Genomic DNA, 25,773 nt, shown 5'->3' with positions numbered 1-25,773 from the left:
TAAACTTCATGCTTAGTAGTTTCCTGTTTAGATCACGCCAGTCAGTCAGCCAGCCAGCTAGCCACAGATTTGGTCCAGTATCTGTGATTTGGTTTATTTTAAGCTTCCATCTTGCTCAATTGCTGGTTGACCGACTTCTAACTTGGAAATAAACACACAAGATGTACAAAATAAATGTACATGCTACTCATGTTGTCCTCCTGAATATAATGCAAGTGACCACAGGAAGCAATTTGTATACTTTGTGTTCAACTTCATTGAAAGGGTTCCCTTAATTGTTTCTATGTTGAACCTGTTAAACAAAAGTGTTGAAAATGTGGTGACTTTTTCTAACAATTCACAAGAATCTGATTGTTAGTGGTTAATGTGGTAGTGCATAGTAATATGAAACTTGCACTTTAATTTTCCAGTCTTAAAACTACCTCTACATGTCTACAAGTTGCTGAATTTTAGTCATATCCAGCAAGATGATGGATCAAATCATCATGCACTTGAAAATATTGTTCTGTCTTTACTATTGTAAAGCAGAGGTGTGATTCTTCAGGATTTGTTGATTGATTGATTTTTAGCTTGTTTGGGGGGGTATTTTAGCCCAATTTTAGGCTGTTTTCAGTATTTTCTACTACTTTTAGGATGTTTGTAAGCTTTGAATCACACCTCTGTTAAAGTCCATAATGTCTTAGCAATCGCAGCATGCAACTCAAATATCACTTGTGATCATACTCGGATTGCATTTACACAATCGCTACTAATCAGGCCATAGAAATAACCTGGGAACTTGGGCAAATTCCTGATATTGTCTGTGAGGACAAATTGTTGGTTTAACATTTCTAGGAGTGGTTTACCATTTTCTACCTTATTCTATCAGCTTTCATTCATGGCTAGTGACTTCGCGACTAAGTTGTCCTATGTGAACTGGTTGCGATTTGATGCTAGGGAATGCTAGCAACTTGCCAATCAGATATTGGCAATTGCTTTTCCGATGCGGGACGGAAGTTATGTCACAAAAAAAGTTGCGCTCCCTGCAATTATTTAGAATGATAGTGTTGTGCTTGGTTCCAGGTGATATTCATTGAGTTTCAGCCAAGTCAATTCAACTGATATTGCATGTTAATTGTTATCATATCAGTGCAGTTAAATGAATTTGATGTGAACATTTTTCTAGTAAAGGTATAATTATCTAGGCATGAAACCACAGAAATTGGAACACATCCTCTAGGCCTACTTTCGGGTTCTGTTGCTATAGTGACATAGTGTACTATCCAGAGAGGTTATGTCAGCAACAATGTACTTAAAGGACCATAGAAAAATACACTGGGAAGTGACTGAAACTTGTGTGCTTTATAAATTAATATAATGTACTAAATGACCTGAATAGATTTGGAACCTCTCCTAGCATTTGCTTGGGAGAAATTTGTGAAATTGTTGCGGCCCTCGCGCTTCGCGCTCGGTCGCTCTTGCTATATGCTCCCTAAGTTGCACTCATCTCCTGTGTATGTCTGCAATCATAGATTGAATACAATACCACTCTTTTCAAAGATACTAAACTTACAGGTGCGAGTGGTTAGCATTTCTTTGACATCTATGGTTCAATGCATAGGTAACGTGTGAACGTTGTAGTGCAGGGCGATCTATTCAAAAAATTTATTCATCTATTGCTATGGTAGCCTTATGTCACTTCTACAGCGAATACTATTCAGTTTGAATTTGCAACGTTTCAAATTCCATTCAATCATAAATTTTTTGATTCTGATATTTATTTTATACAAGAGTGGTATTGAACTGTAGCTAACACAATTCACCAAATGTTATCAATATTATTCTATTGCTCTAATGAGTCGAAGTTAATTGTGCTCAAAATTATGGCTGCTCAAAGTAGTACACACCGACATCGCCTGGCTAATAATTATTTGGTGCAGCAGAGACACTAAAATGAATACACGGGATCGATACACGTGAATTGCTATGCACGATTTTGATATCAGACGAAAATCTTCGGATACTGGGTTAGAAAATGATGAATATCTCCCGCAAAATGATTTTTTTCTCAAGAAACCAGATGTGGTCTCATACACTTGAAAATACGTGTTGAACAGATATGATAGTCGTTAGCGTGCGCTTTGAAAATTGGCCGTGCGCTTTGAACTCAAAATCCAAAAAACTCTAATGTTATATTGCGTTGGTCCTGTATGGACTACAGCGCGCAGCAGGCTATAGTCTGCTGCACTCACTACTCAGTGGAGGCAGTAGACCGTAACCATTGACCGCAATGTCGTATACAAGCTTACTCACACAGCGAGAAATCAATTACCCCGGTTATTGTCAGTAGCCTTAGTCAGGACACTTCGCTAATTATGCATCTCATAAGGTCCGAATAAAATGGCCATGGGTGGCTGTGGATTCAACCTACCATGGCGATTTCTACCATGAAGATATCGGGGCGATGTCACTGTGTAGTAGCAACTTTCTGTTTTTGATATATATACACATACATGTGTATGTTTATTTGCAATCATTTATTTGAACAAGAAGGGTTAGAATTTTTGCTACAATCTATTCTACTTTCTAGCAGCGAGTTTTCTGTTGGGCATATACCTCCAAGAATTAAAGAAGATTTTCATAGGTTACAACATGTTAATCAAATGAGCAACATACCTAGGAGCTCATCTGTACAGTAACTGTAAATGTTATGAGAGGGTCTGATTTGCATTTTGATTAAGCAAAATTTATTTCAGTCTACAGAAAGTGTAATTAAATGATGGCTTCTATGTCATCTACAATTTTGTATTTTTATCAATACCTGATGTCTCTCATCATAGTAAGCTTGAAGGCACTTGATTATGATATATCTATGAACTGCCACGGTTGAAGGATAGTATTGATTTGACACAGTTTACTCTGCATTGAAGTGAATTTTAACAGGCTTAGTTGTATAAAGTACAAGTAAAGCTTGATTATTTGTTTTGATGGAAATTGGAATACATGCAACTGGTTGGGGAACTGGTTACACTGAGTAGTGAATTGAATGAGTGTCTGTCTGTCCCAGTTGGAAGAATAAAAATCACTGTTTGAATTAGATTGGTCCAATTCTCTACTAGTATTTACTTTTGTTCCAGTGAAAAGAATTATAGAGAAGAGTTGAAAGAAATATGTCCTGGTTTAGATATTTCATGCTGGGAGAAAGGCTGGAGTGAAACCAAATAGTAGAGGAAATTGTGGTCTATAAAAACTAAGGTTTGTTTTCTTGTAATACAGATTCCTTTAAAAAGAAAAGAGTGAACAAATGAAAAATTGTCAAGAAATGTTTGAATGAGTAATCTATAAAGCTTCATAGCATTACGTTTATGAAGATTATCATTCATCCAGGTAGTAAACAATAATATTTGTTCTATAATCTAGTCAACTGGGCTTACTACTTTTGAGTGGGAAACTTACTATTTTTGCAGGCCTTGTCTTTTGAGGCGATTGAGATTGATCACTCGCCATCACTCGCCTAAAATGAAGCTGACAAGAGCTTTTTATCACTTGCCTACATTTTGTGTTATAATAATACAAGTGATTAAAATCACTCGCCTACAGCTCACCTGGCAAGTTTTGAGGAAGACAAGGCCTGTTTTTGAGTGGGAAATTTTCACGTTCAATCCTCAAACCACCTACTGATCTTACCATATTTGTTCCTGTATCTAATTGTGGAAATAATATAATACTAATGTTTAATGCTCTTTTGTTTTGTTGTTGTCATTTCAGGTAAAGCAGCAAGCGGTCCGATGTTGGCCCGTGACGGTGGAGGCGTGATGTCACGGCGCTTTCGTGCATCCAGTGGCTCTTACAATGTGAGAGCTAGTGAGATTGCCAGGGAGAAGCAAGAGAGACGAATGAGATGTCTTGTGGCCTTCTTAGATGATTCCGAACACATTTTTGAAATTGAGGTAAACTAAGACATACATGGTGGCATTCATGGTACTGGGAACAGTTTCACAAAAGTGCAGCTAACAACAGTGAACTATTATGGCAGGCAATTGTCAAAAACAATCGATTAGCACAATTAAAAAAAACACTTGACTTAATTGAGACAATCTAATTGTTTTACCAACAGTGTTCAATTTCAACATGTTCAAGTGTGTAAATTGCGCATCCATTCTTGCAAAGAATTGATTAAACTCGTCCGTTAAAATTGGCTAAGGATCACCCCAATTTTTTTGTCAGATTCTATTTGTGCAGATTAGCTTAGATTTGTCAAAAATAAATGTATTTTCATGTCCATATGTAGGCTACGTGTACATGCACATATCAAACTGCAATTTTCAGCAACATGCACTACCATAACGTTCATTCGCTTGTTTTGTGGTGGCCATTGTTGTTGTGCCAGGAAATCAAATTTCTAGTTAATGCAGTTTCATCAATAGGTGGCACACTATTGTCCAAGATGGGTGTTTTCTGGACAAGTGCAGCAAATAAATTCAGAAGAATATCCAAACTTGTGAGACAATGTTTTCAAACCATCAGTTACTCAATAGATTATACTCATAGATTACTCAATAGTTACTCAATAGATTATTTGACAAATGAAATAATCATCTGGGGGAATAGGGGAACTTTTAGATGCTCAAAAGTAAGTGAACAGATTTGACTTAAGCGTGGTCCTTCTGTTTGCTTTTGATGAAATAGCTCCATTCTTGATGCCAAGTTTTATTGCACAACTATAATATAGCCATCGTATATTGAACTAGCATCAAGCATGGGAAGTGAAAGGTATTTATTACATTCGGAAGAAACAGAAAGGAATTGTGACAGCAACGAAAATGAGAATCACATTCACATGCATGTTTAACAACTGACATGAAAATTTAAACTTTTCAACTTGAGAGAGTGGCCACAACTTGAAAAAGAGCAATGTTTAATTCAGCATCAACACTCATGCTCTTTGTTTATTATGCAGGGCTAAATTGTGAAAAAATGACTTAGAATTTCCATATTTAAACTTGCAAAGTGGCTTTTTCTATTTAAGTGCCAGTCATAATTATAAAATTCGGTCCTTTTCAAAGGTAGTCTCTAGAACTAATGGTTATGTATTTCTTTACAGTAAAAGTCCCACTCAAATCACCTCTGAATTATCAAGTGCATCCATATACATTTTGTAGAATATTGTAATAACATATATATGCGGATTCAGGTTACTTATGTTGCAGGTGGTTTAAATGTGTGGGGGAATAATAATGTATACCTTATTCATTCCATGAAGTACTTCAGTAAGTTATTTTATTTTTGCCCCCACAACTGTGCGAGGCTAATGTTATGGTGCAGAAATCTTACCTCCTACAATCATGTATACCTTTGTACATAACCTAGCTGGCTGATTAATTCACCTCTCGGACAGAAGATGGTGATACTAATTAGCCTCATGTGCTGTTTAGTGACACTGATGATTTTAAAGTTTTGGCTAAGTTTTGATTAAATTTAAAATAGACTGTAAAAATTGGGAAAATTGCTTTCTCGATAATTGTCGACAACATTCTTGTCGAGAACAGCCCTCGTTTGCGGCATATCCCTGTTCGGTCATTTGTACTGAGTCCCTCCCCCTCCCCAGGCCTAGGCATTGTGCCTTAACAAAACCGGACCATTTAATTCTGTTGTCCATGTTTTTGCTGCAAGTTAATTCTACCTATTTATACTAGAACAGTTTGACAACATTGTGTTTCACAGGTAAAATTTGATTTGAGCTCAATTTCTGTTTGTTTTTCAGAGACGAGCAAAGGGACAAGCACTACTGGACCTGGTATTCAAACACTTAGACCTGATAGAAAGTGATTATTTTGGTCTGAGGTATACAGACAATGAGGCGGAGTTAGATAACAGAAGATGGCTAGATTCATCCAAGTCAATAAGAAAGCAAGTTAAAGGTAAGAGATGGGCATTTAGAATTAAATGACAAAATCAAAATATAGAGGTGCATGAATTTTTATTCTGCAATCTTGTCAGCTTGATTAAATTGAAAGCATCGGAGGAAAGAATTTGATAATTTTTACGGATAATGAAGTCGGCTAATGTACATGTATGCACACTCAAGCAAAATAACAAATCAACACTGTGATGCAGTTACAAGCAAGGTGTGTGCGCAGTATGTGAAAGAGCATGCAAATGCACATGTACTGTACATTTAATTATAATGTTCACACACACACCCCCACCCACGTGTAATTGCCTCCAAACGTGGACAACGTTTAGGACTATGCAAATGCGGCTGTCTGAATCTGTACTTAATTGACATACCGAGGATGTTTTCACCATTTTTTGTGTGTGTTTGTGTGTGTATGAAATTTTAAATGCAACTGCTTACCTTATATTTCACGTACGATAGAGGACATAATTTCGCAAATACATTACACATGCAAGTGCGGTTGTTTGCAGACATCCTTGAACTGAGGGTGTTCCCCATTGCAGAGAGGTCCATGGTTTAAATGTGAAGTGTGAGTATATGCACTTGCACTTCACATTCAAACCGTGGACCACTCTGCAATGGGGGACCGTCCTCCAATTCAAATTGGTTTCTGGAGGTCTGCAATCGACCACAAATGCATATATGTATTTGCGATATAGGTCCTCTATTGTTATATGAGATATAACATCCGCAGTAGCTAGCTTAAATTCCATACATACAAAAATGCACACAAAAAATGGCAGAAAACATCCTCGGTATGTGAATTGAGTACGGATACGGACGACCATATTTGCATAGTCCTAATCAGCGTCCACGTTTGGAGGCGATTACACGAAGGGTGTGTGTGTGTCCTCATTTGCAGTCGCAGGCGCACACGGACGCAGTCGCGACGCACATACCCCAGCGCACATACTCTACTGATAAGAGTGGAGATACTTAGCTTCAGGTATACAGGTGAATAGGAAGTGATTTTAAAATGCACTTATAATTGCTGAAATATTGTTATTTACACAAAAATTCTCTCCAGGATTTATGGTTCAATGTAGTGAAGATTTCATAATCGGATTTAACAGTGTCGCTAGCCAATATTCATAATTGAGTCCACAGGCTAGCCATCATACTGGTAATCAATACATGTGTGGAGTAATATTTCATCACTAGATCATGTGTCATGAATTAGACATATCCCATTGCCTTGACCTGATACAGGCTCCAATAGCCTCATAACCTACACCATGATCTATTTAGGTAGGACAATGTAGATAATAGGAAATGAAGACATGAGGAGGAATGATATTATATGAAAAGGACTTTGTCATGGGATTGATGTTATGAGCGTTTGTAATTATAGGTGACCTGTGTGTTCATATACTCAGCTTTATCTTGGTTCCAAAACACTTTCAAAATCAATCAAAACTTTGATTGCTATGATAATACAGTTCTTAATGTAATGAAGTTTATTATTTTGATAAACCTGTATCTCATTCTTGACCTCTTATGCTTGTGCAAAGATGATTGAATTCTCTCCCTCCCCTAAAATCAAATATATAATACTGGTGAGCAGAATATAGGCTTACCTAAACTTGTTAATATCTGGACTACTTTGAGATGACTGCTTATGAATAGGGGCTTCTGTGTTATTTTGGTCCATATCTGTGGTACAAGTTTTGCTTGAAGATTTAAACTTAAATTAACAATTGTAATAGTGAACTTTTTGTGGAACATTAATTTTCACGCTCATTGCAGCTACCATGAAGATGTAAATGTGTGAATATCTTCTTTTATGGACCCGTCTATTTAAAAAACTACAAATTGCGACAAGTCAAGTGGTTCAGAATCAGCAAAGTTTGAACAATTACACACACAAGAATGGTCACTTTTACAGTAGTTGGTTGGCCCTCATATCCCTGGTTGGCCCAGCTAGTAAGAATTTTACAAGGCCTGTGAATGTTATTGTCCACACCAAATGCAGTTTGGTTGGGGACTCATTCAAGAACCGCAAAAGATAGAGAACTCCTCTTCTTGCATGGACACATTTTACGCACCACATAATTTACTAACTTTTAAAAATGAAACATTACAGAAAGACGGTGAGTTTGTAAGTGCACTAACTGCCACCCCCTTATGTGCACTATCATTAAGTTTATATATAAAAAGTATAAAAAAATTATGATATACATAGACCTATGTGTACACATGACTTTTTGATTACTTCATATCCCTGATTATTCATAGGTTGTCTTGTACGTGACCCTTTTAGTGGCAGATTTACAAGTGAATACAAAACATGCAGCCTATATCTGTTGGGGTATTTCAGAGCATGTTTAGTACATTGCATGCACTGTCCTTGCATAGCACTGTAATTGCATAGTGGTTACTTTATTGTATCCCTTGCAGGGTTTTTACAATTCATGTTACCAATTATTGCTTAATGGAAGGAGCAAAGAGAAGATAGCATCCTAAGTGGCTACTTTGTTAAATTGAGAGTCATTTACAGTCATTCATCACCTTAAGATGCAGACATTCCTCTTGAGGTAGCTTTATTTCTTGTGGTAGCTTCTGTGGGTGATATTCATAGTACTGTATTGTACTAAATGATGCACCTATTCCTCAGAAAACAAACAAAAATGCAAGTCCGAATAATGATGCCAGTGAAGAGGGAAATTCCTGTAGACCAGCAAGTGGTGGTGCCACAGGATTGGGGGAGGGGGAAATCCCTAATTGGATATCTATGCCTCCAGTTGCTGCAACCATTTAAAAAATAGCTTTGCTGATATTTCATGATTTTTGACCTCCTGAAATTTACTTTACTCCCATCCCCCACCCCCACCCCCACCCCTAAAAAAAAGAAAGAGAGACCAGCTGTTTGTAAAGTTTTGATTTGATTTTTGTATTAAAAATGAATAATACAATTATTATGACTCACCTCCGAGAAGTAATATTAAACATGATAACCCCTGGGCCCTTGCCATAATAAAAGTGATATTAAAATATAAAGAAAATTACAATGTATGTTTTGGTCAAGAAGCAATTATTCATTGAGCCAGGAAAAGATTGCATTGCCAATTAACACTACATATCTCAGAAAACAGTACAATGTAGCAAAATCGAGGAAAAGAGGGGTCAGCATTTTTTACTCATATTTTGAAGTTTCATTAGGTTCCCTAAAGTATTCATGAAAATGGTGATGAAAAATTCTCATATCCCCTCTGAGCAAGATACCAGACCCCCCTAAAACCGCCCTAAAATAGGCTTCTGTTAACCCCTGACAAATTTGAAAATATTGAATTTTGCACACATTTCAGATGATATGTTTGAATATAACACAATGGTTTATCATTTTATTTTTTCTGTCATGTAATATTACATATTTTCACAATATGAAAATGCACAGCAAGCTTTAAATATGTTTGGAATGTTCCATTTTCAGCATGAGGGGTGAGACTATATTCTTGTATTTTTAAAATGTTGAAAATGCCTAATTTTCCCCAATCTTTGATGGAAAAAATAAAAACTTTCATATCTTTTTTTTTTATTTTTTATTTTTTTGTCATAAATTACCCCACTATTTATGTTTACAAAAATGCATTCAAAATCATGGAGACTTCTTTAGTATTTTACTTACATTTCCACCAATTCAGGGCACTTTTAACGATTAGTCAAATGAGGCATTTGTGTTACTTACACTTCTGCTTCCATATCACTGCATATATGATGATGACTTCAATTCAAAACTGCAACATTTTGTTTATCACTCTATACCACATGACTACGGTGACACAAACATGGGAAATTAGCAAGGGTTAGTCCATTATTTCAAGGGGGTGTTTGTAGAAAACTGGGATATCAAGGTTTTTGCTATATTCCACTGTGTAAAATGGCTGATATTGAGCAGATTAATAGCTGTCCGGTCTGCTAAATGCTCATATCTCTACCGTATGATGCTAATTAGGAGAGTTGCATTAACTTGGTCAAACTTAACAAATATGGTTATAACAATAAACAACGAAAGACTTTTTTTTTTAAAAAGATTTTTTTTTTAATATCCAGGTCTCCATGTTCAAAATGTTCAAAATGCCTTAGTTAGTCCTAATTTTAATTTGTGTGTTTTTTTAGGAAAATATTTTTTGTTAAACATTATTCCACTATTGCTGTTTGCTGTTTGCACAAATATGCAGTCATATCATTGAGACAACCATTGCATCTTACTTACTTACTTTTAGCATTGTCCCATTATTGCAGAGAATACCATAGCATCTAACAATGTCCACCAATTCAGTGCATTTTTAACAACCGGTCAAATGAAGCATTTGTGTTTCTTCATGTGTTTCTTACACAAACTACTTATCACAACAGATGGTAATGATTTCAACAAAAAATACATTTAACATTATGTCACTGGGGTGTTTGTAGAAAACTTATTCATCATGGTGTTCGCCATATTTCACTGTTTCGTATTCGTATGGTTAACATTGAAGGGATAATATACAAACGGTCTACCAAAATGCTGACCAAAGTTCAATCAAAACACGATCTGGATACCTTTCAAGAACCAGTCCATAAGACACAATGCTTATATTATCCGGAGTTACGTTCCACACTTAGAACATGTAGAAATGCCAACTTCTTTGCATTACCAATTGCCCCAAGCCAGTAAAGTTAAAGGTTAATGATGATTCTAACAATAAGCATCAAAAGGATCAAAAAATGTCTTTTGATGTCCTTTATGCTATGTCCAAATCTCAACTATAAATTATATAAGGAATGCTACATAGATTTGAAGCTGTAATACTTAATGAAAGTATGTAAAGGTATCTACATTCACATAAAATTGTATCTATGGTGAGTGGAAAATTGCTCACTAGCATTTGTGTTTGGGCAAGCTGTGGCGGCGAGAATGATCACTCACCTCAAACAAAATTTACCATTTGCACCTTGTGACTATGACTAAGTATTATGACTGATTTGGAATTCAGATGCACTGTGTTCAGCTTTTTTATTCAAAATATTTATGTCATGTAAATTTTCTCCATTTTAGTTTCTAGGATGACACCCATCTATAAAAATGGAATAACTCAGATGTCAAAATACATTTAATTGTCATATTAAGCATTATAAAGGAGACACAAACAAAGGCGGCGCAAGTTTTAGGGGAGACAACTGAGGAAAGAGTTCTGACTGGGGAATTTGTTGAGGATAGCACCCTCCCCGTGGCACCCCACTGAAAACAAATCATATTTTAATTACAAATACATAAAAGATTAAAAGCCCATATCTTAAAAACATCTGCATTCTAGCATTTCCAAAAAGTAGTTCACTTCTGGCATGTGTATCTCGTAAATTAAATATCCTCCATGACTTGTATTTCTTTATTTCATTAGCCTGGAATTAAGGACTCGGATAGCGGCGTTTCACGTATTTTGTATGTGACCTGAGAGCACATCAGACATATCGAATTGCATTCTGATTACGAGGAATGTCCTTCCGATATCAAATAATTTTGATTTTTGAAATTTACGATATAATACAAATTTGATGGCAAATTATTAAAATTTGATATTTAACATTCCTCGAAGTAAACTTTTAAATCTAACGATTATACTTAAAGTGTAGGCCTATGTAGCTGGATGAAAAGCCGAAGATCAATTGAAAATTTTGACCTTTCATATAGATATTAAAGATATATTTTCCCAAAAAGACCTAAATGTTTTTGGTGTATTTGAAAAAAAAAATCTATTATATCACAAAATTATTTGATATCAGAAGGCTCATATGCTCTCAAGTCCCACAAAAAATATGTGAAAATATATGGAGGTTTTATTTTTGCATCAAAATATTGGTAACAAATCACATTATTCACTTTTTCTCAAAAAGTGAAAAGTAGGAAAACCCCTCCCCAAAATGGAACAAACCAATCAGATTTTTTTACTTTTTCTCTTATATTCCTAAAGAGCAATTTAACTTAACACATGCAGATTATACTTTTTTGATTGAGAAGGGTTTTCTATATCTTTGTTCATCGTGAAAATACCAATTTTCTATTTTGTTGATGTTATTGGACCATTATAAGCTAACTTTCTTGAGTGACACCTCTGTATTATTATTATAATGGTTTAACCCACAAATCAAAATACCTTTGATTGTCATAATAGACAATATAAAGGAAAACAAATTATTTTTAATTAAAACCAAAATCAAGACTTCAAATAACCATGATAACCAATTAAATTCAATATATTTACAACATCTGCATTCTAGCATTAGGAAAAAGTAGTCCATTTTCGGAGCCTGTATCCGATAAACTGAAGTACCCTCCATGACTTTTACTTTTTGATTTAATTAGTCTGGAATACAACTAGTATACCTGTGAAAATAAAAGTAATTAAAAGACATGAAGGTTTTTATTTTTTGCGTCAAAAAGTGGGCAAAAACGCATTTTCACTTTTTTTTTCAAAAAGTGAAAAATAGGAAAACACCCCTCCTAAAAATGGAACAAACCAATTAGATTTTTTCACGTTTTCTTTCATATCTGTTAAGGGTAATATATCAACTTAATACCTACAGAGTAAATTATTTTTTATTGTGAATGGTTTTCTATATCTTTGATCATCGTTAAAATACTCATTTTCTAGTTTTTTAGATGTCATTGGCCCTTTATAAGCAAACTTGAAGATGTTCTAGAGTGATACCTCTGTATTATAATGGAATAGCCCAGGCTTCAAAATACCTTTGATTGTCATCTTAGACATTATAAAGGAGAAACAATTTCTTTTTATTAAAAATACACAATCAAGACTTCAAAAAACCAATTAAACTCAATATCTTTACAAGATCTGCATTCTAGAATATGGAAAAACTAGTCCACTCCCGGGGCTTCTATCTCATAAACTAAAATACTCTCCATGATTTTTATTTCTTTATTTATTTAGTCTTGCATGAAACTAGTTTACATGTGAAAATAAAAAAAATTAAAGGGTATGAAAGTTTTTATTTTTTGCGTCAAAAAGTGGGTAAAAAACGCATTTTTCACTTTTTCTCAAAAAGTGAAAAATAGGAAAACACCCCTCCTAAAAAATGGAACAACCCAATTAGATTTTTTACTTTTTCTTTCATATCCGTTAAGATTAATATGTCAACTTAATACCTGCAGAGTATATTTTTCATTGTGAATGGTTTTCTATATATTTGATCATCTTGAAACTACCCATTTTCTAGCTTTTTTGTTGTTGGAAAGGGGGAAGCAGGGGGTCATTTTAGGGGGGTCTTGTATCTCATACCAGAGGGGTCGTGAGATTTTTTTAATGTCACCAGTGTGCATAACTTGGGACACTTGCTCAACCATCAAAGCATGAAAGAAATCTGCCTACCCTCGTTTTCCTCGGTCTGTCTGCTTCTATGAGATATTCCGTGTTAATAGTAAACAACTTAGGGCCTACTTTTCTGCTTCATATAGGTCTAAATGCTTCCAAGACATTTTTTTTAAGTCTTCAAATCATGCTGTGGCTAGACTTTCTAATAAAATCAAAGTATGTGCTGGATTCAAATCATTTTTTGAAAGCCGTGTTCTGTGTCAATATTATGCACAGAATGCTCCAGGTGAAACTAAATATGCGTAGCTTGAAATTCAGTGTATAGGCATAGATGTAGACAAGTCACATGGTTTCAAATATGATATAAACCAGCAGACTATGAGTGACAGGTTAAAGTAGATCGGGTTTAAGGGCTCTGTAACCCACCTTTGCACATTATTTTATGTGGGACCTGTGAGCACATTCTGAGCACGAGGAATTCGTATTGATATCAAATAATTTTGATTTTTCAAACAAAAATTGTGATTTATAGCTATTATTAAAAATTGACTAGTTTACTTTGAGGACTGTTAAATGTCAAAAATGTCAGTTTTTAATAATTTGCCACAAAATTTGTATTATATTGTGAATTTCAGGAAAGTCAAAATTATTTGACATCAGAAGGACATTCATTCCTGTTATTCAGAATGCGATTTGGAATCTCTGATGTGCTCTAAGGTCCTACATAATATGCTATGCAAAGGTGGGTGGCTGAGCCCTTAAACCTAAATTTGCAAGACAGGCAGCAGAAATTATATCACTGTGCAGAGAAGATGAGAAGCAAGCCATCTTTTTACCGTAATGGACAGTAACTGTGTAACTGTGGTGTTCCACCACATAATTTATTTACGTCCATACATGGGGATTTCATAAAGGCGTAAAGATGCCACAGTATTTGCTTGTTTTAGTACTTTATATCTGTAGTCTAGTCATGAATGTCTACTAATTGTCCAGGGTAGGACCAGACAGTGTTAGTCCATTTTCACTGGATGTTCTCTGGATGAGTGCTTGGTATGTCACATTTAATTTGCATTTATTCCCTGCTTATGTGCTCTCTTTTTGGAGAAGAAGGTTTTAAAATCAAGCATTGCAGAGAAATTCTAACATAATATGCTCAATCTGAGGCTATTGATGGTTCGGAACAGTAACCTCAGATCATGCACTGTCTAAAATCTATTTCTAATCGTCTCATTAAATTTGGAAGTTTGTCCAAGTGCATTGTTGACCAATGTGGGGTGATGCAAGGTAATACACGGTAATGACCCCAGATTTAGCGGGCATCACTGAAAGTCATTTAAACTGACAAACTACAATACAGTCCACAAGATCTAAATCTGCAGCTTGACGGTTACAAAAAAGTTTTCTGGACTAGCAGAAAGAAAGTATTAGATTTTAAATATTAGCCCTTTGTAGCAAAATGAAACTATCTCATAATGATGTCAATAAACAAACATTTATTATGTGTAGTGGTTCAGGCATACTACCAGACTAGGTATAATGTCTCCAATAACAAATCAGGTTGCATTTAGCACAAAGTAGGATTAAGCACGCTCAATTCTTTTGCTGAAATGCAGTCCCCATTGAAAATATTAGCTGAATGCACAGTATTGTATATACACAAAACTGGTGCATTAGTCATTATGCCTTATATAGATGTTGTCAAACAAAGCGTAATGTCAAGTCACTCATAGTTTCTGAAATCCAACAGTAGAAATATTATTTGTGTTTATTTGAAATAAACCCAATGATTGTATTTTAGCTGATATGAATTATGAAGCATTAAAAATGATGGGGGAAATTTGATAAGCATTCATGTTAAATATCTAGGAATATATAGATGTTGTCAAACAAAGCGTAATGTGAAGTCAATAAGTATCTGAAATCCAACAGTAGAAATATTATTTGGGTTTATTTGAAACAAACCCCAATGATTGTATTTTAGCTGATGAAGCGTTAAATATGATGGGGGAAATTTGATTGGCATTCATGTTATATCAAGGAATATTTCCAGATGTTCCTAACTCCACGCAATTGCTTCATATAAAAAATGATGGAAAATGTAAATTACAAAATATTATCATTTATAAAGCAGAGATTTAAAGAGTTGTTAACATTGATTATAATAGCTGGCCATTGATTGCATGTAATGATTTATGTTAGTAATGAGATAGTAGACGTATATATTCATAATGATCATCATGTAGCAATTTAGTATTGCTATTAGTGATTGCCTTCAGATAATGCATATTATTTAGAAATATTGCGATTTAATGTGTTTTCACTTGCAGCAAGCATCACATTTATAGTGTGCAGCGTGAAATATATGCCTATTCTTCAGAGATGAAACTTCCAGGATTTCAAATACAAATGTATTGTCAAAACACAATGGTGTATTTGTTATGAAGAATATATTCTAGGATCATTAACATTATTTCTGCTGCATGTCATAGGCATTTCATTCAAATGCACACATTACCTGTCATCATATAAATGTAATGGTTGTGAACAACATGAACAGGGCTCTAGCTAGCCCAAGTTGAGTGCTGGCTGATTTTACTATCCATTTATGCTCAGGACACAATCTTTTTTTGAATGCGCAAGGGATTGGGGAATAATTCTGAGAGCACGAAGCTACCTACATAGAAAGTTCAATGCTTTTGTTCTTCACACTTTCTCTCTATTGTAACAATTATATCACAAATAAATCATTGTAGAGAACTGCCTTTTGATTAACCTTATGTTATGGGTTTTCTATATGTAGCTACACTGGTCAACGTCGGTCAAGGGTTTCCTCTCTGTTAGATATAAGAATTGAAGTTTCATTGTTGATATGCCATCAACCACTTATATTCACTAGTAATTCTTCACTCTCAAAGTTTAATGACATTTAAATAATTATTTTTAATTTTTACTAGATCAATTTAGTATGAATGTTATATCTACCTCCATAGGATATCCTTTTTTTATTTGTTTTAGCAATGCAAATAATATCTTCTTTCTATTTCTTTTCATTTTACAGGAGCTATGTATTTCTCTTTCCAAGTCAAGTTTTTTGTATCAGATCCTAGCAAACTCCAAGAAGAATATACTAGATATCAATATGTGTTGCAGCTTAGAAAAGATCTTCTAGAAGGCAGGTTTGTATCAGATTCTTCCAATTGGTTTGGTTGGTACATTAGATTTGAAACTTAATATCTCTATCAGAATATTGATGGATTACAAAGATGAGCCAGTACATGTAAGTGGTGCAAATAACACTAATGATGGCTACTTGCCCCACTTTTTTTTCTAACAAAAGTATTGCACATAGGCTGTCAAAGAAATGGGGGTTGGGGGATGGTGTGCCATATTCCATCCTAAAGCTCTGTTCATCCTCCAACCAATTTTGTATCCAAATAATTGATAAGAGCTCATTTGTTAGCCGTGAAGATGTTGAATTACTAGCACACACAAAAAATGACACAAGAAAAGAACAATATTTTGTCAATATACATACAAATTATTTTTTATTTTTATTAGCTTTATTTGTTGTGAGGTTTTAATTGTGACATCCAGGAAATGGATTTGTTAAATGTTACAGCTTGGATAGTGCACAGCAACTCAACTGCTAAATCAATTGTTCAGGTTATTGGCACACTGTACCCTTAATTAATTGTAGTTTATCTATTTTCATCAAAACTAATGGTAATTGTCTGTACATTGAGAACTTGAGATTGAGAAGTGCACTGCAAAAGTGCATTTCATATTGATCATGCAGTTTAAACTATTAGATTCAAACCTAGCAATCAGGTTTCAATGTACTTTGAAAAATTTGCATGCAGCAAGTTCAGCAAAAACATTATTTAGGTGATGTTCTTAAATGATGTTAGCATTTGTTTACATTGCGAAAAATTGCTATACAAGCTAAAATGTGTGTAGCAGGTTGTCCAAAATGGGGAAAGCATTTTGCTCTGCTACACCAGGTAAATTGAACGCTGCTAGTGATACTCGGTTTGATATGTCAACTTGCAAAGGCTGCCCATGTTGATTAGTACCTCCCAATCCCATATTGTTTCTAGTAAATGCCCCCTTCATAATTTTGTCAATGAAGAAGTGACCAAAATGCAGAAATTTCCATTCCATATCATGTGAGTAAGCTTATAACTGGCGTTATGTCTGATATCGCAAAATTGAATGGACAAAAGCTCAACTTCCATTTAGTTTGTTGCCAAATTATACTAGTATGCTCATTTGATAAACTAAGTACAGTAAATCATATTCTTGCTTAAAAATGCACTTTCACTTTCAGATGTAATTTTGTAGTATTTACCAATATATATTTTGGTGTGGGCACGCCATCTAAGATTTGAACCCGGAAGTGAGTTGTAAAATTTTTCAGCCTGATTTTTTATGCTTTTTTGTTGAAAATTTGCCTCTAATAAATACCCCATTTTGAACACATTCATACCCCAGGGCAAATGAGGCACAATACGGTATTCAATCAAGGTCATGCTTTTGTTGATATTTCGTATTCAATATGACCAAATATAATTGTGCAAAACCTGGATAGTTAACTCCATCCTTTGTCATTTTATCTATCATACCGATACATCAAAGGATCATCTCCTTGTTGAAAGCTGAAGAATTGATGAAAATTTATATTGCCCTGTGGACCCTAACAATTGACAATTCAGAGGCCGTCTTTTACAATTTTGATATTTTTGAAGATTTTGTTTTTGTTGATATTTCATGCATGTATCTAATATTGAATGACAAAATACCAGGTACATGATAATACTTTAGGTGCAGAAACCTGGATAGTTTGGTTAATCTTCCAATATCTTTATAAATAAATGTTAATATATTAGTAATTAACTTCAATGTCATGTTTCAAAAATTGAGGCTTTTGCAAAAAGTTATTGTAAAGTGTAGTCCAGAATTCCTTTTGTGAGTGAAGTAATTCATTAAAATTATTATGTGCACACTGCGCAGTTCCTATCCCACATTACAGCAAAGAACATAAGTAAAGAATCTAAAAATACAAAGCAAATAGCTGGGAGTTGTCTTTTAGTGTTCATTGTTTTGTGTTTTAATATACAGTCCATGGGGAGATCGATTCATAAGTAGAACAAACTTCCTACAGTCTCATAGTCAGAGGGCTGTGTATTGATCTATATATGATAGGCCACAACCAACATGGCATATGGAAGTAAGGGTCAACTTGTAGTATAGTAAGTGCGGAAATCAAAGAGATAGATCTTTGGGCGAAAAGATGCCTAGAAGCAGGAAAGTCAAGTTCCTATTATATTATTGATGGACTTTTAAATTGAATTGGTATCTAACGGAAAAGAGATAGAAATACAATTGAGTTCAATGGCTTGACAATTTAAAATCAAATCATTGAAAAAAGTTTTCGATAAAGAGTAGTGTTAATGTAAGGTGGCAAGTTTTCCTGGTTTCTAAAATTCAAATTCTGTGTTCATTCCAGTTTTCTAAAACTAACAGATTCTACAGAAATCTAGCCATTAAATTAATCAACATTTGAGTTCTAGAAACACTATGTAAATATCCAACATGGAGACTATCATTACTACATTTTGTATTGTAAGATTGTTTTAATGACTTCTAGTTGGCCCTAAAGACAACTAATTAAAGGAATTGCAGAATTTATCCACATGTTCTTTATACTTCCACAATTTCTGCACTGGATTCCATCTCATCAGATTCCTTGAAGTTCTCTATTGCTGCCACGATAACTGCCATCACAAAACCTGGCAGGATTTTGACTCGGTCTTGAACATGATCAGTGGACGCCAGCATCCAATTTGCATACTTAAAACTCACTCAATCTCACTAGCAATATAACTGCACATGCATGTATCCCATGTGATGCAATGACACAATCAGCCCAAGTCATATATATCCACAGAATCGCTGGCCAGGCTAGCGAAACCCCTGTGGCTACTGGTCAGTGATCTTGTGCTTGGCAAGCGAGCGGTCCAAGGTTCAAATCCTGGGGGCACCAAATGACTTCTTGGTTCATCTTCTCTCCTTATTTTCATTTCTTCTTTCCCTTCCGATAGCAAAAACCATGGGTTCGGTTAGGGTTAAGCATACTATGGGTTAAGGTAACTCAATTGCAAATCTACTTCTCTTTGGGAAAGTTGTCTGAGAGTTTGTCACCATCAGCCATAGCCTCAGCAACTTTGTCTGCATACCTCTCCATCTGCATAAACTTGCCATTCACGCCTCAAATCTAGTGGCTGTAGCTCACCTGTGCAGCCTCTGGGCATATTCACAATGGGCATGTTGTTCTTAGTCATCGCCTTAACTACTTCTTCAGTGCAATGGGCTGCAAAGACGTCAAGTATGATCATTTCTTTCTGATCTTATGGCAAGTCAAGCTCTTCTTTAGTCTTACTCTTTTCCATTTACAGAGCCAGCATTGTTTCTACATAGTACTGCTCCAATGAATCAGAGTTGCTCCATTGCAATCCTCAGAGAAATTGAATTTGCGGATGGCACATTGTTGATGTGCCTTGGTCTCTTATCACTGCCTGCTATGGGATCTGTTTAGCCCATAGTTGGCAGTGGTGATACAAACCCACCTTTTTTTAAATTTCAAACCCACCCTTTTTATTTTATACCCTTTATACCAAAATTCCGAAACCCACCCTTTCTAAGCATGGTTTACTGGTTACTGATCATAGATAAGTGGTTATGGTGGTCCAGGTGGTGCAGATTTGCATCCAAAGAGAATTACATATTGAAGTTTTGAATGGGATTTCAATTTTTTTTATGTGTTTCATTTAGTTTCATTCAATCGGAAATTACAGTAAGCTTTGAGATTGCCATTGTTGACTTCTAAACCCACCGTTTTTATCAGTGACCATGCTTTATATTTGGACACACATTTTAACCAGAAATTTTTCAAACCCACCCTTTTAGGCATTTTGTGGACCTGTCAAAGCTACCCTTTCTAAAGCGTGGGTTACCAACTATGTTTAGCCACTTCCTGCTCCAATCAATGTCCATGTGGATACTGGGATAATAGAAGCTCTAGTTTAGTCAAAGTTAATATTAAGTTCTTTAGGTATGTGATCCTCCTTCACTGCCTGAGAAATCCTTTTTGTCGCTGATGCAAAGTAGTCTTTTTAATTCTGTCTTTGATAATAGCTCATGTTCAATGTATCATGTTCAAAGTATGAAGGAGACCATGGCTCTAATCGAATGTTGTTTTAAAAATATTTTGCTGAAAATGATATTTGAGAGAAATTAAAATTAGAAAATGCAATGCTACTCTACTTTATAGGCGTTTGTGTAGGCCTACACACAGTATGCAAAGACTTCGTTAAAACATGGAAAATATTGATACCAATTCAAGGATGAAGTGGACATTGATGTAGGTTAAATAGTTAATCAGTCTTGTGTTAGTCTTTATCAAAGACTACTCATGATTGAGGGGGATGAGCTGCATTATCGAGCAGGGACGAGCCGTGAGCAGAGCACCGAAGGCTGCGACAGAGCGGTATCGAGCCGCTTCGTGTATGTTACTGTATGTATGTTATCTGTGAGAGTGTGATACCCAGTAGTTTCTCTCACTATGGATAATATAGGTACACGCTTTGTAGCACAGACCTGTCTTATGTATGATCCTGATAGAGACAAAATATTTTTCATTTATTACCCACTGGCAAAACAGCAGACAATCAATATGACAATAATTAGCAAAAACTGAAAATCTCATGTGTGCAAAATGAGGATGGTGGGGAAGAGTGACTCTGTTTGTCAGTCAGTTTGCTTGCTTGTGCTTGAGTTGTTGAGTGCCCAGGCAGGCTCCAAGCTCAAGGTAATATTGATTACCTCCTGCTCCAGTATACAGGACAGACATGTTGTTTCCAAAGCCCTAACTGTAGTGAATCATTTCCTAAACTAGTCATGATTTTTGACAAATTTCCAATGACCCCAGTAATCTGAACAGCTTTCAAGAATCCCAGGCTTGTTGTTATCAAAACATGTTGCTGCATTCTCATTCCTTCAGTTTAGCATTATGCAACAATACTCAGCAATGCAAAGTTCCATAATGGAACTTGGCCCTGTCTTAATCTGGGTATTAAGCCTCATCCCTTGAAACAAGTAGTAAGCGACGAGGCACTGTATTCTTGGGTATGAAAATCAATGAATTTTGTCCCTGGGAGTGAGACTTTGAATTTTGCTATGTTGTGACACAAATTTGTCCACTGTTAATGTAAGCTCAATGTAGTGAAAGTTTTCTATCTGCCAGTAAATTCTTAAATCAACTGTTTTCAATCAAGTATATCATGTTGTGTTGAAATGATGGAAATGATCTAAATAGGATTGAATCACAGATATTGGAACACATTCCAATATCTGTGATTGAATGTGCTCCAATTTCTGCTTCAATCATATCCAAGGGAGTAATTTTATCGAGGATCTGTGTTTAATGGAATATCTGTGTTTTAATTCCAGAGAATTCACCAGGGTATTTAGAAATGTAAACACTTAAGGTCATCATAGGGACATGCACACTTACATGTACAGCTTCCATCAGATTTTTATTTTACAAATTTGACACCACCCAATATTTCTGCTTGGTTGTAAATACTGCGCTCTTTTGAGATGAGCACACTAACTAGCTGCCAATGTAGACCAAACATTGTATTAACATACAGAGTTGACTAATAGAGCTGTATTGAAAGTTGTTGGCATACGTCCAGACAAATTGAATTGGCGTTCAAATGCTTTCCAGGTATATACATGTATATAAAGGTACAGAAAATGATGGACTTATTTTATACTGAAGTGAAAACAATCCAAAATGATTCAAGTAAAAAAGTATTTTTTTAAACAATTTTTTTACTGTTTTTAAACTTAGCTCATCTATGAAGCGAACTTTGAGGACATATTATGGATGATTGATTGAATTTAAAGATGTTGCGTTTTTGATTTAAGTATCAGTAAAATGTGACTTTATTTCCATAGAGTAACTTTTTGTATGTGTATGTTTGTTTTGCTTGCAGGTTACACTGTTCATTTAATGTTGGAACGTTGCTTTCATCGTACATTGTACAAGGTGAGTGATAGGGGTAATAACTTATTATTATTATTATTATAACAAAATTTAATCATTATTGATAATCCCAATACTGTATAGCGGGAAATTTGCGCGGGGATTTAATTTTTCGTGCAAGCAACCGTAAAGTTTTAACCCCGCGAAGTGTCCCATCATGGGAAACGTGTCATATGGAAATTTAAGGCCTGCCTGGCCCGGATTTACTATTGCACAAACGTGCTGATTATGTAAAAGTGTCCCACCATGGAAAAGTGTCCTTTGGAAAGACCTGGTCCGGTCCAGATTTACAATTGAGGCTATGGTTTGCTCAAAAGGCCTGGAGGAAAACCACATTGTAAACGAAAATTATCACTACAATTAAGATGGTATAAAATATTGGATCCAAAATAGGCCAATATTATAAAATCAATATCGGATTGATGAAAAAGTCATTTCAGTTTAAAAACATAAAAAAAGTAAGAACCAGTAAAATGTTATAGGGGTTATAGTAAGAGAATAAACGATATGAATTTTTGTTTTTACTATCCTCTACCGTGTGATAGACGACAGGCGGGTCCAATATTTTGAGTATCCAGTACGATAAAATATTGGCCTGTTGTCTCTCACACAGTACATATAGAAGATTGTAAAAACAAAAATACATATTGTTTAGTCTCATTCTTCATCAGTTACATGTAAGTATTATTTTAATAACTAAACACTGTTTTATTTAGCAAAAATTAAGTTACCATCATGATTCATGAAAACTCCCCTTTTTCTGAAATGAACGAAACTTGTTTACCATTTAGATGCACATACTGTGATCTCGTTTGTGTTTGATGTTTGTGTTAGAATGCGCTACATACTCGCACCTCGAAAAGCATCTTCCACGACAACGCGGCTGCTGCCGCCTACCGTGTGATAGATGGCATGAAAAAACCAATGAAATTCAGTGCTAACAAGCGAAGCCATGAGTATAATTTTGAAGTGTCAATCACTGGCATCAACAATGTGCCTGCTAAGATAACAGCATATGAAAAGCCCAGGCATTCATTCACTCGCGCACCCCACCCTCCAAACTAGTTTGGATCTGTTCCTGTGCACATCCTTAGCCTTATGTTGGACTGGTTGTTTCATAATAGGTGAACTTATTTTAGGAGCAGATAAGCATGATGACGTGACAATTCTCCCACCCCCTTCCTTTTTCTGGGTAACATGCACCTGGTTTGCTACTAGAGTGAAGCCATAGTTTGATGTATTTCAGGTAGCTAATTCAGATACTATAATCTTGCAGAAAATTAGCTACTCTGTCAAATCAATTATATTTATTGATATTAAAGAGGCTTGATCTGATTTTTCATGTTTTCTATTTTAGATTGAGGTCTACCATTAAAAACAAATGTTTTTCCAAATTTTGAGTCATATTGCTCTAGCAGTTTTAATATGAGAAGCAAAACATGTATACAATGTCCCATATACTTCCGGTGTGGTTACCTCAAATCCCTAAGTTTGTGTTCATATCATTTAAACAAAAATTATATTGGGCATTAAATTAACAGGGTTGTTATTATTAGAATTAACCCAGTGGGTTTTGATATGACAAGAAGTTGCGTAAGTCAAAAATGCTTATTTGGAAAAATTTAAACTTGGCAGGTCAGTATCAATATACACATCCTGTATCATTTTAAAGCAATTCTGTGCAGGACACCATAGCCAAGTTAGCCACCTTAAGACTTTTCATCAAGAAGCAGTTTTATATTTTGTTTATACTCTGATTATAGGTTATTGAACGCGTACTACTTGTTGGGAGAGATTAGACAAAATAATGCACATGCACTGATGTTGATGCATCTAATGCACAAGCCCCGAAGGGGAGAGTGCATTAGATGCAACAAGTAATATGCAAGTATATCTGGAGCAACAAGTAATATGCATTCATTAACCTATTTCCACAAAAATAAAATAAAAACACCTGATTTTTGCTGTTTTTATAACAAAATTGTCACTAAATGTTGGAAAATACAAACAAATATATATTTATTTATATCCACAAAATAATAAATGCGTCCAACAGCACGCGCAGTACGCGCCCGTGCATTAGACCGAAATCAATGCATGGTTTGCCTTTTTCTAACGCTTGCTCTGATTGGTTCTCGCTATCTAAGAGTGTAATGAATACATATCAATAATAAATAATTACATCTGTCCTTAACTAAACACAATTTTTTTTGTGAAGTTGGGCCATGTTATGGAAATATGTCACTACTTCAACTTAATATTTGCCCTCCTAAAATGTTCATTTGTACCTACAGGTGCACAAATTACACTTCTGAAAATGCTATGGAATTTAACACAAGATTGTCTGAAAGTGCCAACCTAACTTCAATTTTGACACCTTGGCAGTTTGTCAAGTACTACAATCAATACCTTCTTAAATAATCATTCTTCATCTTTTCCCGTTATCTTATTGATGCAGCTGAGCTAGGAGATTTTGAACCAGAGGAACATCCGTCAGGTTACCTTTCACACTTCCGCTTTATACCAAACCAAACAGAAGAATTTACACAAGAAGTTGAGCATCTCCATAAATCACACTTGTAAGTGAAGAGTTACTGTAGGGCTGCCAAGAATACGCAATTGCGTTTTTTGTGGTGCAATTTGCGTATTTGGGCTCCAAATGTGTTTTTGACATTTTAGAAAAAATACAAAAATTTAATTTTTTTTAATATATAGACTTTAAGATATAGACTTGCGTACAAAACCAATGCATTTTTATATCTTCAATAGATTATGCAGTGAACACAAGTTACAAATCGGTCCCATTTGGATACAAACTTGTAATTTTTTGGTAACTTTTTTCCAATTTTTTTAAAATCAACCACAAATGATTGCAGTACTTCACTGTAGATCAAGGGACTCTCCAAATCTGCAAAATGTTTTTTAAAAAAGCAATTTTTAATTTTTAAATTTTTTTAAATTTTGTTTTCAGATTTTTTTTCATGATGGCAGCACTGATGTTAGGTCCTGGGACACTCCAAATCTGCATTTTTGGTGGGAAATCGCGGATTTTTGCATTTTTTTAAAACTCGGGGTGCGTTTTTTGGCCTCCAAAATCGCATATTCTTAGCAGCCCAAAGTTACTGTATGCTTATCATGCATGGCAGGAATGTCTTTATGACTGCATGGGATAACCTTTCCTTGGCTGCAATTTAAAGCTGCTTTTGGTGTACCATTGACTCACAAAATGTGACCCGCTCCAGTCCACTCAGGCTAAAGTCATATTTTTTTTCAAAATTGAGTTATTATTAGGTTTAAATGATTAAATTCACTTTCTATCAGTCTAAATCCCATGTTTATAGCTGATTTGCGAAGTTATAACATTTTTACATATTCACAGTCTAACTATGACTAATGTATAACCCCAACCTATTTCT

General features: G+C 35.1%; 1 protein-coding gene across 1 annotated transcript in view; it reads left to right on the top strand.

Annotated features, from left to right (window-relative positions):
- LOC140153396 (tyrosine-protein phosphatase non-receptor type 4-like) overlaps nt 1–25,773 on the top strand; it is a 107,387-nt gene that overhangs the window by 36,025 nt on the left and 45,589 nt on the right. The window contains 5 exon segments of the mRNA XM_072176139.1: nt 3,748–3,929; nt 5,744–5,900; nt 16,307–16,424; nt 22,308–22,360; nt 24,816–24,936. Coding sequence (XP_072032240.1) covers nt 3,768–3,929; nt 5,744–5,900; nt 16,307–16,424; nt 22,308–22,360; nt 24,816–24,936 — 611 coding nt within the window. The 5' untranslated portion in view covers nt 3,748–3,767.

This window comes from Amphiura filiformis, chromosome 5 (assembly GCF_039555335.1).
Source record: "Amphiura filiformis chromosome 5, Afil_fr2py, whole genome shotgun sequence".
NCBI classification, from domain to species: domain Eukaryota; kingdom Metazoa; phylum Echinodermata; class Ophiuroidea; order Amphilepidida; family Amphiuridae; genus Amphiura; species Amphiura filiformis.
Note: the sequence above shows the minus strand (reverse complement) of the source record. Positions and strands in the feature narration are given on the sequence as shown.